This window comes from Lotus japonicus, chromosome 6 (assembly GCF_012489685.1).
Source record: "Lotus japonicus ecotype B-129 chromosome 6, LjGifu_v1.2".
NCBI lineage: Eukaryota > Viridiplantae > Streptophyta > Magnoliopsida > Fabales > Fabaceae > Lotus > Lotus japonicus.
The window spans coordinates 50082521-50097857 of record NC_080046.1 but is presented as its reverse complement, the minus strand read 5'-3'; the positions used below and the strand labels follow the sequence as shown (position 1 = coordinate 50097857).

General features: G+C 38.2%; 3 protein-coding genes across 3 annotated transcripts; all 3 read right to left on the bottom strand.

Annotated features, from left to right (window-relative positions):
- Nucleotides 1-1039: 1039 nt before the first annotated feature.
- Nucleotides 1040-7741, bottom strand: LOC130722419 (protein MIS12 homolog). Its single transcript, XM_057573141.1, has 8 exons — nt 7503-7741; nt 7360-7417; nt 7124-7243; nt 6693-6785; nt 6477-6606; nt 5583-5720; nt 5448-5501; nt 1040-1493 (listed from the first exon to the last, which is right to left on the bottom strand). The coding sequence occupies exons 1-8, from the start codon at nt 7622-7624 to the stop codon at nt 1477-1479; spliced, it is 732 nt and encodes a 243-aa protein (XP_057429124.1). The 5' UTR covers nt 7625-7741; the 3' UTR covers nt 1040-1476.
- Nucleotides 1588-4719, bottom strand: LOC130722418 (uncharacterized). The gene is made up of 2 exons (XM_057573140.1): nt 3734-4719; nt 1588-3672 (listed from the first exon to the last, which is right to left on the bottom strand). Exons 1-2 carry the CDS (start codon nt 4632-4634, stop codon nt 2855-2857), a joined length of 1719 nt encoding a protein of 572 aa, XP_057429123.1. The 5' UTR covers nt 4635-4719; the 3' UTR covers nt 1588-2854.
- A 1676-nt stretch (nt 7742-9417) lies between the features above and the next one.
- Nucleotides 9418-12518, bottom strand: LOC130722162 (probable 26S proteasome regulatory subunit p27). Its single transcript, XM_057572810.1, has 5 exons — nt 12234-12518; nt 12078-12138; nt 11873-11971; nt 10789-11152; nt 9418-9669 (listed from the first exon to the last, which is right to left on the bottom strand). Exons 1-5 carry the CDS (start codon nt 12372-12374, stop codon nt 9648-9650), a joined length of 687 nt encoding a protein of 228 aa, XP_057428793.1. The 5' UTR covers nt 12375-12518; the 3' UTR covers nt 9418-9647.
- Between the last annotated feature and the right edge of the window lie 2819 nt (nt 12519-15337).

Below are 15337 nucleotides of genomic sequence, written 5' to 3'. Positions count from 1 at the left end.
CTTTTTTTCAAATATTTTTCAATTAAACTCCTCAATTCAAAGATTTATAAAAGGAAAAAAAAACTCGGTATAATCAGATTATTTTTTAAAAATTAACTAATATTCCCAACTCATTTTATTGCAACTTCATCCAAATATTAATGGACAACATCTGATCTGGTCAAGCACCTCTTAAATCTTTTGATATGACAAGAATAATTGAAGTAACCTGCTCAATAACATCACAAAATTTTGGAATTAATGAGGGATCATGAAAAACGGGTTCACTCAGAGCCCCTGAAACACAATTTCCAACTCGATCTAAGAGAGAACTTGCGTGCACACCCATAGCAAGATAATCTCTCATCTGCAAAGCCTGTTGAGTGTCATCAATATCACCAAGAGCACCTTCCCCAAAAAACTTCAAGCAATTTTCATAATGGGCTTTTGCCTTTGGATCTCTACTACTTATTTCAACCAAAGATTTGAGTAGAGTAATTGCATTGGTCACATCGGCACGAACCACATCAATTGTGAACTGGCCAAGGCTAACAAGATCTTTTTCACCTGGGCTTGAATTTAAAAGGGTTGAACAAAATAAAGGATTTTTAGTTTGCTTGCAAAGCTCACTGATACTCACTATTTTGTTGGTTGCATCGAAAGATGCAACAAATAGAAGAAAAGCTAGCACAAGGGATGAGAAGAAGTTAGACATTGTGTGGTTTTCCATCACTTCTAGGTTTGATATTTTCAAGTTTAACAAGAGTGATTTTATAGTAGTTGTCCTTAGAATAAATGTACTGATTTTTTTTTTTTAGAAAAAGTAATGAATATTATTAATATAAGGAGTCTGAGCCAAAAGCAACCGCAGACAAGAAACAGTGTACAATACGAGCTGAACCTGAAACAAGGCGACCAAGCTTCACTCTGCCCTAAGGAAAATAAACCCACCATCAACCCACAAAATGACTATGGATAGTTCCCAAAAAAGAGTCTCAGTAAAACCTTGCTAGGCAAAACCCAATGGGAAAAAAACCTAGCAAGGAAAAAGAGTACACAATCCTGGGAAAGCCATTCTGCATCTGAATACAAATTTATAATCTAGTAGCAGCTATCATGGTCCCAAAATTACATACAAATGACCAACATCAAGGTAGTATGCACATATCCTATAACACTTGTTGCTAACAAATACAAGAATAAGATCCTCCACCATTTTGCACACCCGCAACTTATAATTGCAATTTGCAGCAACACCAATTTGTTTTGTGTGAACCAACAGCACCAGCACCTTAAATGATATTCAGCAGCAATAAAAAGCACATCAGCAAAGCCACAAACATAAAATCAACAACAATTTCCATAACAGCATCCTCATAGAAGCACCCAACAGCAACAACACATTTTAGTTTGTATGAGCCAGCCCTCTAGAACAGCAGCACCAGTACTCAAATAAATGCTCAGCAACAGTAAAAATCATCTCCTCTAGGCATCAATCTAAACCGCAACACCCCCTGTAATAATTCAGCAGCCGTAAAAATAATGCTAGCAAGGCATCCAAGACATAAGCACAACAGCATTCTCATTGACACACCACAGCACCCGTCCTTTTCCTATTTCAGTAGCCCAAATTTTATAACATGAACAACACACTATTCCATGTAGCAAAGTACAAAACAGCAAACAACAACATAAATCTGTCAAATCAGCAACAGCTAAAAGGCAAAACAGCAACCAACAACAGCAAAAACAGCCTCCATTTCGAGTAACAACAGCAACAACACATAACAGCAACATCACATAACAGCAAAGCAATGACAGCAGCAGCGTATATCAGCACCAGCAATGACAGCATCAGCAACCAGCAATGACAGCACCAGCACCAGCACCAGCATCAAACACATATCAGCAACAGCAAAGACAGCACCAGCGACAACAGAAAAACAGCGATTCCAATCAGCAGTAAAAACAACAGCATCAACGCCAGCATGAAAATTCTGGCTTCAGCTGTTGAATTGCTTTTTTCACAATCTCCCTCTTTGTTGTTCCACCTAGCCTACGAACATTCCATGTGAACCAAGGTCCCGACATCTCAATTGAGGTGTGGGTGATTTTCACGGATTTGGGCTTCCAAACCTCTCAACATTAGTGCTTCTGAACCGCGCGGTTTTAATCCTAGCTCCTGACCAAGCAACCAAGCTCGCTGCGCGCGTGTTGTGACGCCATCCTCACCTGTAACTGGTTCTAAAAAATCAATCGGCAACGCTATAGGTTTATTTTTGCTACCCTTAGGCCGTCCCCTCTGTGAGCTTTTCTTAGAGGAATTTGTGTTTGGGGAATTGTGAGGCGTTGGTGTAGTTAAGTCAGCCAGCGATAGTTCTACTTCTTTGAACGAAGACTGAGGTTCCTGGAGAGGAGAAGAAGATTGATGTTGTGTGTCGCATCTTTGAGGGAGTGGAACGTTGCCAGTGGAATTCTGCCGTATTATTTGATGAGGAGAAGTTCGAACGTATTGTTCTTGACTTGCAGCTTCTGTCACGTTAAAAACAGAACCAAACGGTGCTGGTAGATAAGTTGCAAACCTCAATAAATCAAATTTATTGTGAATTCCTTGAGGCAAACAGGGCCTTTGCAATTGTTGAACTTGAAGTGGGTCCCAGAAAGTTGAGTAAAGAGGCCAACTATATTTTTGAGGAATATCCTGTGAATTGAATGAAAAACCTGTAACAGAATAGAATTTATTTGAAATAAAATCAGGAGATTTGAAAACAAAAGGAAAGATTTGTTTTTTGAATAACATATTTGCTTCTGTTCTTGTATTTCTCCTCCATTCCTCAATTTCCTCCACCGTATAGCCAGTTTCTTTCAGAACCTGTTACTGCTCCAAAACTTCCTTCCCTGCGTTGAAAGCTCCATTCAATGCAGTAAAATTTGAATTTTTTTGTTGCACCCCCTCCTGGTGCAAGGACGGGCAGACTAAGGCTGCCGCTGCCGCTGCGTGCGTGTCCTGTAGCTGTGCTTCACAATCACCACAATCACCGGAATGCAAAACTGAGTTCGTTCCTGGATAAATTCCTTCCACGTCCACCCTATTTTGGAGCCCTTCCATTGTATCATTCCTGAAAACCTTATCCTCTTCTCCTGAATCAACATCAGCAACAGCATCAAACTTTTCATCCAAACGCAAGACTGGTTCATGTACCTCCTGACTGAATATGTCATTATCATTTTCCGAATAATCGCCGAAGTCAGTAGCATCCTCCGAGTTGTATAGCTTTACCGGAGTCGACGGCATGGTTTCCATCTTTCCATAATCATAAGCATAGACATCTTTCTCTACTAGAATCACACATGTTGTTCCCTCCATATCTACTGACATTGAAAAACAGTGAAGAAGCGGATGATGCATACGAACAAGAATGCGAGCAAAATCCGCCCGATGGCGCTGTTTAGTTGCGACATCCACTTCCACAAATTTGCCCAGCCTATTTCCAATAGCTGTAAAAAAGGAATCCGACCATAAACCTAGCGGAACTTGCCACAGACGAATCCACACCAGATGAGCAACCCCAAAAGTTAGCGAAGTACAGGGGTGTAAATCCGTTAATTTCTGTTCCAGGAAGAAACTACACTCTTCGAGAGTTTCTGTCATCTCCTCCTTGCTCTCAAATTCTAACAGAAGCTCCTCTGCACCTAATGGTATTAAGCGAAAGTTGTACATACCAATTCGAGCAAGTTCGTCCTGAATCTGCACCTAATGGTATTAAGCGAAAGTTGTACATACCAATTCGAGCAAGTTCGTCCTGAATTACATCGACTGGTTTCGCCTCAAGAGTGCGAGCTCGTGCACAGCGTTGGTACCAGATAGTATCCATATCAGAAGGCAAAAATCTCAATTGCCCAACATCTGGTTGTCGTGGAGCCTCACGAATACTGACTTCTTCCTTGAGTGTCTCCTTTTTTATGATCGGAATTGCTTGTTTCTGCTCTTTCTTAGGCCGCCATATTTTCCTGGGCACGGAGTTAGTGGTGGCTTGTTTTGGGTTTGCCCTTTTAACCACCAAATAGTTGCCATCTATTCGAAGGCCATTCAGAGTTCGAATTGCCCGCCAAGCCTCTTCATCGTTCTGAAACCGAACAAATCCGTACCGAAAACGCCGCTGAAATTTTCTCTTGAATTGGATGAAGACATCCTTCACTCTCCCTGCCTTTCCGAAAATTGTTTTCAATTTTATCAAGGTAATCCTGTCACTCAAACCATCTACATAGACTGAGAAAGACTGGCCCTGTGTCTTCACGTCCTGACCAACACGAGATACCGTCTTGCGCTGGCTATTTTTTTTTACTGAGTCCGCTGGTATACTCCTCTGATAGTGCTGATCCTCTCGATCGCTCCCAAGCCATGGCCGCCACTCACGCTGTGATGTTTGGTGCTCCTGCTTCCATCGTGGCAACCAGTTTTGCCGTTGCGTGTTCCAGGAGCTCTGGTGCCTCACTCGATTGTTTGGTTCGTAGCCATTGGACTGAATCTCCGTTCGCAACCACCGATTCGCCCGCCAGACATGACCTTGCGCCGGCCACCGCCGTGATTGGGGCCACTGCCGTGATTGGGGCCACCACCGTGAAGGCAACCCGTCAGAGCCTCTCTCTCTCATACGAGTAATTGCTTATTGAATTTATTGAAACATGGTAAAAAATGCATGAAGAACCCTAATAGGAAAAATGACAAGAAGCAAAAAACACTTCATCTAGGTTCAGAGGCTGAAGGCGATTGTACTGATTTTAAAGTAGGAGTATTGATTTTTAATATTTTACTTACTTTTATATTGATTGTTTTCAAACTTTCCAAATCAAATCTAAGCATTCAAACTTTGACTAACAAATCTAGTCATATTATTTTTTGTAAAGTAATGAGTAAACGGAATTAATCAATAAATATAATATATTGAATAAATAAATTTAATATTCTGATAATTAACAAGATATGATTTATCTTTGGATCTTACCAAGATTCAACTAGAGCTTTTGGTATGCATGCGTCATTGTGATGGCTTTTTTATAATTTTGTTTCTGAATCCTTTGGTTCAAAACTTGGATTTTCTTTAATTTTGAAGGTTCTGTTTTTTCTCCACTTTCGTCACCATCTATCCATCATCTCTTGATGGAATAGTAGGTCTTGCAATCCATGATATTGGCAGTTCTTGAGATTTAAGTTTATGCTCATCACGAGTTCCAAAGAATAAAAAGCTAAAACAACAAAATATACATAATGCATTTAGCAGACACAGAAAGTTATGCAATAATCTAACTCATTTAGGAACCAACACAAACGTTTTCAAAGTATAGATACTTGAATCATGCAAATTCAAACTAATCAGCAGAGAAAGAATTAAGTAAAGGGCAACAGGTACAACATCCATCAAGTCAAGTCCAACTAGATTGAAGAAAATATACACAAGTTCACATACTCTTCATAATAGCTACGAATTCTTGAAGATCTTCTAAGTTTACATTTGAGAGGCCTGCAAACAGAATGACCAACTCAGTAATATAAACTTAAGCCTGCAAGGTTAATGCATGAAATTGAATGATTATTTTGTTACCTTTGACCGGATTTATAGCAGATTGGTCCATTTCAGGGCTGCAAATACTTTTTCCTTTCATTTGTTCAGTGTCTTTAATCAGGCTAGGGTTTAGATTTTTCACCTTCATTCCAAGTTCTGAGGCGGTTGTCATAATCTCTGGAGGAAACAAAAGAATAGTATATTTAAAGATCTGTCCACTTGAAAAATTCAACAAAGTAATATCAGCTATCACTTTGACAATATTGTCAATTACAAAATACACTTTCATTCCTGTCTATTTTCGTAAAAGAACAATGTAGGGCTCCAGGAATATGTTGTTGGTATTATTTGGTTAATACTTCACTTGAGATTCATGGTTTAAGATTCATCCCTCAAGTCCATGGCCACTCTAGTGGTGCTGGTGCCCCTAAATGCTTGATATGGTTTTGAGAAATTATAAATGAAATGAAGTTGTGCTCCCTTGCATGTAAATATTGAAGACATTCTGTGAAGTATTAAAGACAGTGAAAACCTGACATTTTCTAAAATGTACATTATTGGCAAAATGTTGAGATACTAGTTACTTACTTGACTGCCTACCTAATTGGGGAAAACAAAAAAAGCCAAGACAAAAGAAATGCCCTTTCTGAAGAGTTACTTAGAAAACAATTTCCAAATCAATCAATCAAATCTAATGCTAAATAAACTGCACAAATCCTAGGAATTCAATGTTCTTTTGGATCGTCAAATTTCAAAAAAAAGCATTATGCAGATGTTGATACATGCAGATTCAGGAATAAAAATGGAGCATCCCCCACTTAATTAAAATAAAAATCATACATACAATATCAGAATTACTTTCCAGTGGAAGAGAATGTTGCATGCTAAAGGTCAAAACATGAACAAAAAATTGATGAGAAGTTCTTCAGTTACCCTGAAACAACTCATGAGAAGAGTTTTGCTCATATGATTTCACCGCCTCATTGATATACCGAGCATTCAAAGTAGTCTGCCTCTCCAATGCCTGAACTTCTTGATTCAGCATTTCAGACTCCTTCCCCACCTGAAAGACAAATTAACCAAGAAAAACAAAAAAAGTAAGTATCAATTTTGCAAAAGAAACAATCTCACAATAACCATTCTTATTACCTCTGCTAGTTTCTTTCTCAACGAATCTAACTGAGCATCTACATCCGGATCAAAAAGAGCGCCTGGATCAACGTCATTCTTACTTGATTCATCCTGGAAGTACATTTTCTCCCAAGGTTAGCTAATTTAAAATACCAAAAGTGAAAAATATAAATATAGGCTAGGAAGCCTCGGCGCAACAGCAAGGTTGCTGCTATTTGACTTTGCAAGTTCGAGGCGTGGAATTAGTCTCTTGCAAAAATGCAAGCTAAGACTGCCTACATTAGATCCACAAAGTGGATCCGGCCCCACCTCAGACCTCGTGCATAGCGAGAGCTTTATAGCACCAGGTTTGCCATTTTTGGTTTAGGAAACCAAAGCAATAATTCTCAATTGTTACCAATGCACACGACAAGTTAAGCAAAGAAACGAATGCAGTAAAACATACATACAGTGTTAGGCATAGTAAAACCTTGGGGAAGAGCAAAACAGTGATGAAGACAGTATTTCTCCCAAACATCAAGCTGTGTGTCCAGCACAGATTGAACCCGTTGGCGAACGCGATCGACACCCTATTTCACAAACAAAATCAACCATGTTGAGCAATTAGCACAAATTCTCAACTAAACATAACCAATTAACCTAATTATCATTGAATTGAGTACAAATAAAACAAAACTAGACTAACCTGTTTCAGATTTTGGGATCTTTGGGTGGTTTCAGAGTTCAGGTGAGTCGATGCTTCCCTGCAAAACGAACATGAGTAAGAAATCGTGGAATTTCGTGATTTGAAGGGGAAAACGAAAAGGGAGAAAAGGAGGTTGGGGTTACTGGTAGAAGAAATTGAAGGCTTGTTGGACGACATCGTCGACGGTGTTGAGAACTTCGTTGAGGTAGAGTCGGGGATTCAGATTCAGCGATTCAAGAACTGCTTCACTCTCACTTCCTTCCATTTCCCGCCAATTTTCACTCTGTGACCCCGGTTTCCCCTTTCAAATGTTTTCAAAGAAACCGAAATGAACGTGCTTTTGTGAGAAGCTGCGGTGGTTGGTTCTAACTCGTTGTTTGCCACTTGTGAATTTAATTTTGGACGTCTCATATTAATAATCCTTTATGCCATTTTTTTTTTAATCCTTAATGCCATTTTTTTTGTGACATTAAGGATTATACACACAAAAATTCGGATGACGTGACGTGAGGTACCTCAAGTTCTTCTGTTTTAATCACCAAAACTTCTTCCATTGCCACCAACAGTCAATTAGAGTATCTCCATGTCACCATCGAGATGGAGAAAGAAGACAATGAGGAAGATAAGAATGCTAAGGAATTCGATGATTACAACGACGATGGAGGGAAAAATAGGTACGGTAAAAAATTTAAAGACAAGGATGAGTTCACAAAGAAGAAGGGGAAGCCAGCTTTGGTGTGGTTCTTCTTCTTTGAATATAAGCTCTAGATCGAATTGAATAGATGCCCTATCAGGCAAGATGAAAGGGAGTTGGTTTCGGCTGCCCCCTTCCTCTTTACGGATGGATAGATAGAAATCCCAGAAATCCTCCTGGCCCTACCTCTTTTGGTTAACGCCTCTCTGAAGATCTGTTTAGGGTGAGGGTGGGTCTAGGCTTCGGAAGCATAATAGAAATAGCCTAAATCTTCCTCAAAAGGTATGGGGTGGTTCGTCCTCTCTCCAACTATGAGCGCGCCCTATGTGAAGTTCTTGTTTGGAATAAGTGACTACTAGTGGGGTTTTATGAGGATGTGCCCACATTGTGAAAAATGGTTGGAATTTGTTAACATGTACACTAAAGGTGGAGTTTTGAGAATTGTAAGAATGATTTGTGAGTTGATGTCTCATAGAAATAGAGATGTCTTGTCTTGAACAACAATGATTTGTGGCACTACCCAATGGGGTTTCTATGAAGAAGCACCGGTGTTTGGGAAGATGTAGATTGGGTGGGTGTGGCGGTGGATACAACGAGGATTCGAAATGATAAAAAAATTTGGAGTGACTAAAATTGATCAAAAAAGTTCAAGTAGATGAATGACCGCCATCTAGTCCAAGGTTCGATTCCTGGACGGTGTGTATGGAGAAGCATTTGTTGAGAGAGGTCTACTCACTTAACGTGATCTCAGAGCCTCGAATGATTAGTCTCATGACTTTCGACCGTGGAGATACCTTGAAAAACCAAAAAAAGATTAATGACCGAACAAAAATGAGTCATGTAAGCAACGTGACATTACTTGTCCTCATTTCAAATAAAGGTTTTTTTGGCCCAAAAAAACGTCAAAGAAAATTTACAAGAGACCAATTTAAATTCACCCTTATTTTAGAACACTAAAACATAGCCAAATATTGAAAAGTACAAATAATGATAAATAGTTCTCTTTGGACCTAGAACTCTCGTTGTGGTCAAGTAAAATCCTCCTTGAAGTGAGGATTTCATGATTCAAACTAGGTTTAGAATCCACTTCCATAGTGACCAACTAAACTACAAAAATATTTTTAAATCACAAGAAAATGTAGCGGTCGCAGTAGTAGGTCAAAAGTTTAATTATTAGGAGACGCGTGCTCTTGGGAAGCCTTTGATCTTTACCACACCCGGGTCAAATAGGATTACCTCTAGAGGATATTATGGTTAAACCAAAAAATTGTACTTGCAAAAATCTTTTAAGTTAATAATTTAAAAATTATCATTGAATAAATTTATTCAAATTTAAAATATAAGTATTTTTGTTTGATAAGAAGGATGGTCCGAAAAAGGATAACGCATCATTCAGTCATCATAAACGAGCTACACAGTCTAAGGTCAATTGTTCTTTTCCAATATCTATTACATAAACACAGTCTTCCCTAAAGAAATAATTAAGGTAAAAAACTCCCAATGGAAAAGGCAAAAAAAAAAAAAAAATTAAACGAACAACTGTCTTCTGAATTGTAAGATGAATAAAATCATCAGATGAATAAAATCATCTTACCTACAAGATCCGAAAATGACATCTGCAAGCATCAAACAGAAAGATTAGCATTAAATATAATATACCAGCACTAGTAGCAGCTAATTTAGATTAGTGGTAAAAGAATATGTTCTATATATATGGTCTATTGCCTATTGGCATGACCATACCAAAAGTAGTTCTTAAAATGGTGTCTAGCAGTTTAAGATAATAACAAACATAAATATTCCACAGCCAATTAATTAAACTGAGATCCACGAACAATCATATACAGACATTTTGGTGCGGGAAATAGAGTTAATCAACAATGACTTCCAGCAATGAGTGTTAAATGGTCTAGACAAAGTGATTTCGTGACTCAAAAGAATGCTTACCGGTATAGCACTAAGAAGAGCAAAATATCAGCCCATGTACAATAAGAAGGACCAGATTAACAAGCATGATGAATTATAATGACCATAAGTTACCAGTAGAATGATGTCCAGGAAAACATTAACAATGCAAAATCAATTGGATCTTCAGGGCCTTTTAGTTTCTATTTTCATTGAAAGCATGAAAGAAAATAAAAAAACAAGATACAAAAACTAAAAACAGAAAATCAAAATCAGACGGAGCCTAAATGTGATTCGAACTTTCCCATTGCCCGCTTTACCTTCAATTTTTAGCTTATCACTCCTCCCTCCACAGTGCCAAACTCATAGACCTCAATTATTTACTAGATGTATAAAAATGATCGAAGTAGGAAAATCAAGCATACTTCCTTAGTGAGGCAGCTCAATAGGAGCGTAGAGAAAAATCATAGCATTTAAAGCAAAAAAAAGTACAGGTCAAAGTAAGATGACTCCTGAAGACTTGGAGAGAAAAAAAAATTGTTTTTTCTAAATAGAGATTAATACATCAAAAAGGTCGTATTACTCTTAACACCCTATGACATTTATTAAATTGGCTTACTGAATATACTAATATTTTCCTACATATAGACAAGATTTCTATGTAGAATAAATGGCCTATTATTCGGGTATGGGGCTCAGGAAAGACAGAAACACGTATAAAGAATGCATTTTTGTTTACTTGTGTTTACCTCTTTTCTTATATAAAACTGGAACGATACTAAAAGCACATAAGATAATAAAGAACAAAATTACAGGGACAGAAGGCATACCCCAGTAGACCTCTGCCTTGCCAAGTTCTAGGCGTGATAGTTAGGTTGACCACTGTGCCTTGCCTCGTGATAACAACAGGAATTGGACGATCCAGGTTTGACTGAGACTCAGAAGAAAGCCTTTGGAGTAAATCATCACCAGCTTCCACGTTGCCAAATTTCAAAATTTGATCTCCAAGTTGTAAACCATCCTCTACTGCTGGTGATGCATCTGCTATCTCGTCCACCATTGCAAAGGGTCTACTAACCAACACATCCACATCCATTGAGTTGGGGTTTTGTCTCAGAAGGACATTTTGACCTGGTGTTGAGGCCAAGGTGTCTACAGCTGTTGAGGTCTGAGTATCTGAACCCTCGTCATTACCTTAACAGAAAGGTCACAAACAATTCAACATGATGTAATTAATTAATAGCAATCTAATGTCAAACAGAAGATAGAACAAAGGAAAAAAGCTAGCACATTAGTTCACACTGCAAGAAACACTACTTTTGCAAAAACTAAAAATTAGTCACTTTAACAACAAAATGCAATGACAAACTACATTGGATATTAATGCAAGGCTGCATAGTTTGCAATCAGATTTCGGCATCTCTGAGGAGACATGGTTGCTTTGTCCAGAAGATATATACAGAAGGGGGGGGAGGGGGGGGGGGGGGGCACCAGGCATAACAGAAATATGTGATAAGAACCAAGTAACCAAGAGTAATATGCTATCATAAGGAATAAAAACCATGCATAACGGAGAGATGTGATAAGAACCAGGAGTAATATGCTATCATAAGGAATAAAGACTCGGCTAATAACACCCAGTCCATAACATCAAATAGACATAGAGGCGGAATGGCCATAACTAGATTTTTGTGGTTAAAGGTGCAGGTAGATAAATATTACACAACTCATTAACAAAGAAAAATCACGTCTACAAGAGAGTATGAAAGCCTAGAAACAAGTTATATCTATCAGAATAATCTGAACAGCTATCTCAACCAATAAACCATCTATACCAAGTCCAAAAAAATCATTTCTATATAGTTACCAGTAACAAACAATACACGGGACAAGTGATTCTCCAGCAGTCAGTACCTGAATTCTTGAAGGGTGATTTTCCAAGTCTTGCAGAATGCAAAATTTGTATATTTTGATTAATTTTCTCAGTCACCTCCTTGTGATCATTACGCAGCTCTGCACATAACATTTAACCATGAGATTATAGCCCCTAAACCCAAGTATTCATAGCTAGTAGCATCAAAAATTCCAGCGCAAACTGAAGGTAATTGAAGATGCGTACCTTCGAGACGGCGTCGTTCGGCTCGAACAGCTGGGATGTCGATATCAGAACGAGGAAAGCCCTAGAAAACGAAGCAAGCATCATGAATGAAGAGTTATGCAGAAGAACACATGAAATTTATGGTGAGATAGGATGTGAGAAGAGAAAAGAGGGAACCTCAGAATCGATGAGGTTGCCGGAAAGGCCAGGAGCGCCGGGCTGAGTGAGGTGAGTGATGATGGCGTTCATCTCAGCCTCCAACGAGGTCCGTTTGTCCATCAGAGACATGGTTTCGGCCTTCACGTTCGTCGCCACCATTGTCAGTAAGCTAGATCCTTCGGAGGGTTTTGTGGTTTGGTATTGTATGCCTAGCTTTGCCTTGTGTCTTGGTTCGGTGGACTGAGATTTTTATCTAGTCTTTGCTCGGTGAGAGTGAGAGGAGAAAAGAAAGGTAAAAAACAAAAGGGGGTGGAGTATAAGGTGCAATAGCTTAGGGGTCTTGCACGGGTGCCATAGAGGTGAGGACCAATGAGATCAAAGCACCTGTCTAGAGGGAAAATTGGAAACCGGCTCTTTCTAAAAACTGAAAATTTAGATATATTTAAAATATAATATGTGAATGACACTTGCACCCCTACCTTTCTCCCTCATTACTTGAAGAAAGACACAACCTCCTTCACTGGCAAACTCGCCGCAGCAGCCATCTTTGGCCAACCACCGCGGCGGCGGCGGCACTGAGATCCGGCACGGTGAAAACCACCGTACAACCATCCTCTTCATCTCAGCATTCACAACCACCAACCACTCCGCAATCTGGGCACCACAACTTTACTGATCTGAAACAAGAACGCCCCCATTCACTTGTTGCTCCAACTTCAAAATGAAATGGAAGGTTAATGTTTTGCAACAGGTTTTCATCCTTGTTTTGTTCACAAAGGACCATCTTGCTTGAACAAGAACGCCCCCATTTAACTTGTTGTTATAAGACTCATCCAAAACTTGAACAAGTAACTTGTATTTAGAATTTTTTTAAAAAAACTTGTATTTAGGCCAATCCAAATTACAACAAGCAGTAATTGATGCAAATAAACCTCAACAAATACATAGATCAACACACAACACAAATAGATTTCCCCCTTTTTCCTTCCAGATCCACCACCAGCAATTTTCCCTTTCCTCTTTTATCAACTCAACCATCGCCGCCGAGGCACATGAGGTCGACGCCGAACGTGAATCGTTACAGGAGATTCTCATAAACTTGTTCATCTTCAGAGCTTTGGGGAGAACGGGAAACACAAACCCATCATCGCGCGGCGGTGGCTCCGTGGTGGTTGGGGACGATATCCAAGATCTGAAGAGTGGAGCTGAACCTCGCACGGTGAACTCGCCGATGGCGGTGGCTACGTGACGGTGCTCGCCGCGGTTCCAGGGGAAGATTTTGGTGATCCAGACAGAGGAGAGAGGTAGAGCATATGACGGTTAGGTCCACCTGCTTTGCAAGTTGGGGATGGAAAGAGAAGGGGGATTGAGCCTGAGGAGGATGATGAAGAAGATGGAAGAGAGAAATCTAAGGAGACCTGGGTTATTGCAGAGAGAGAGAAAGAATAATTTGAAGGGTGGCTTCGTAATCTTCTATTTTTTTATTTTTTTTAACAACAGGTCACCTTACCCACTATTATGGGTCATTTCTACTCTTGCATGATGCAAGACCTAAGGCACACTTGCACCCTAACAGCCACCAAAAAAAAGTATTGAGAAGAAATATAATTTTATAAATTATAAGTTATTGAAAAGTTGTGATATAAAATTATTATAAAAACATACTAAAATCATGTTAATTTAATAATTTGTAATTTTTTTTACAATAATTCAAAAAATGTTTACTATTTGTTAAATTAATCATTCATGTAATTACCAAAAAAAATTATTCATGTGTATTATACTTTTTTTTTATACATCGAAAAAGGTGTAGTATACTTTTATTTTGAAATTTTTATATTAATTAGATTATATGTAAATAGTAAGTAAACTGTTTTTTTTATTGACATTTTCTTTTTTATACAAGGAGGAAAAGAAAATAGACAACACTGTCCTCTAGACTTGAACACACCAAAGTATAGTTTTCAAATATTAAGCAGTGCATAAGTTTTGTTAAGTTTACACATAGAATACACAAAAATCCCTTACTAGGTTTTGAAGATAGCAAAAACATAAGTTAGAAGAGTTATTGTGTAAGATGGAACTTAACTTTGGTATTTTGAAATGTAAAATCAAAATCATTTAAGCACTACTGTGTTTATGAAGCAAGCAGAATCAAATTATTTGTTGTCTTACTTTAGAGAACGTATTGTCCTAATTACAATATAGAAAGACTTCATCTCACGTGATCCGTGAGGAATGCATCACTTATCTCACATGTGAATATTTTGTCTCCTGGTCTTAGGGACATTTGGTCCGAACTCAAGAACTCGCATGGTTCAAGGTCCACTTTGTTTTACCAAGTACAACACAAGACTTAGACCTAGTACAGGTTAGAGAGAGATAGTGAAATCTATTATAGAATATGAAAAATGACTTACGTGTTCTGTGCACTTTATATTAGACAAAGAGCCTACTCACGGGAGTCAATCATAGACATTGCACAAAAATGAAAAAAAAATCGTACTCCCACTTTTGGTAAAGATCAAATCTAATGTTGTAATGAAGATTTCGTAGGACATAAACAACCATATGCATTAAATGATGATTTAGAGATCGTTTGGCACTTGGAGAAGAGCGTGAAGACCTACCCCTAATTTCCCAACAATCATGTTTTTTTTCAAGGGGGGTATATAAAGACGTTTTGAATAAAGTTTGAAGACTAGTTCTTTACACTGCATATTTTCAAACGACATATTCAATACTCTCAAATCTTTCATTCTGTCACTTATAAAACTCTTTGTGTTGTTTTTTATAGCTTAAACAATTAATTTAAACACGAGTTCCTACAAGTTACACATTTTACACTTTCAAAAAAAAAAAGCTTACACATTTTACTATCATATGTTAGAGTCTCATTGTAAAAGTTGTTGAGCTGAAGAGACTTAGTAAATGAATATTTGCATAAAAAAAAATCTTAAAAAATAAAATTCCCTTAAGATAAAAAGTCTTTTAAAGAGTGATAGTTTGAACCTCTAAAGTAAAATCGAAAGTTTGATCCTTTAAGATTTTCTAGAATATCTTTAACCTTTACAACCTTCAAGTCTAATGAAATTATTTTAAGTGTTAATGATCAAATTAGT

Excerpts from the sequence above, each read along its gene's own strand:
- LOC130722419 (XM_057573141.1), bottom strand. The coding sequence starts at position 7,624 with ATGGAAGGAAGTGAGAGTGAAGCAGTTCTTGAATCGCTGAATCTGAAT. Across the intron at positions 7,418-7,502 it reads GCCTTCAATTTCTTCTACCA|GGAAGCATCGACTCACCTGA; the intron begins GTAACCCCAACC and ends TTCGTTTTGCAG. Across the intron at positions 7,244-7,359 it reads GATCCCAAAATCTGAAACAG|GGTGTCGATCGCGTTCGCCA; the intron begins GTTAGTCTAGTT and ends TTTGTGAAATAG.
- LOC130722162 (XM_057572810.1), bottom strand. The coding sequence starts at position 12,374 with ATGGTGGCGACGAACGTGAAGGCCGAAACCATGTCTCTGATGGACAAA. Across the intron at positions 11,972-12,077 it reads CGAACGACGCCGTCTCGAAG|AGCTGCGTAATGATCACAAG; the intron begins GTACGCATCTTC and ends TGTTATGTGCAG. Across the intron at positions 9,670-10,788 it reads CAAGGCAGAGGTCTACTGGG|ATGTCATTTTCGGATCTTGT; the intron begins GTATGCCTTCTG and ends TGATGCTTGCAG.
- LOC130722418 (XM_057573140.1), bottom strand. The coding sequence starts at position 4,634 with ATGAGAGAGAGAGGCTCTGACGGGTTGCCTTCACGGTGGTGGCCCCAA. Across the intron at positions 3,673-3,733 it reads CTTTCGCTTAATACCATTAG|GTGCAGAGGAGCTTCTGTTA; the intron begins GTGCAGATTCAG and ends TAATACCATTAG.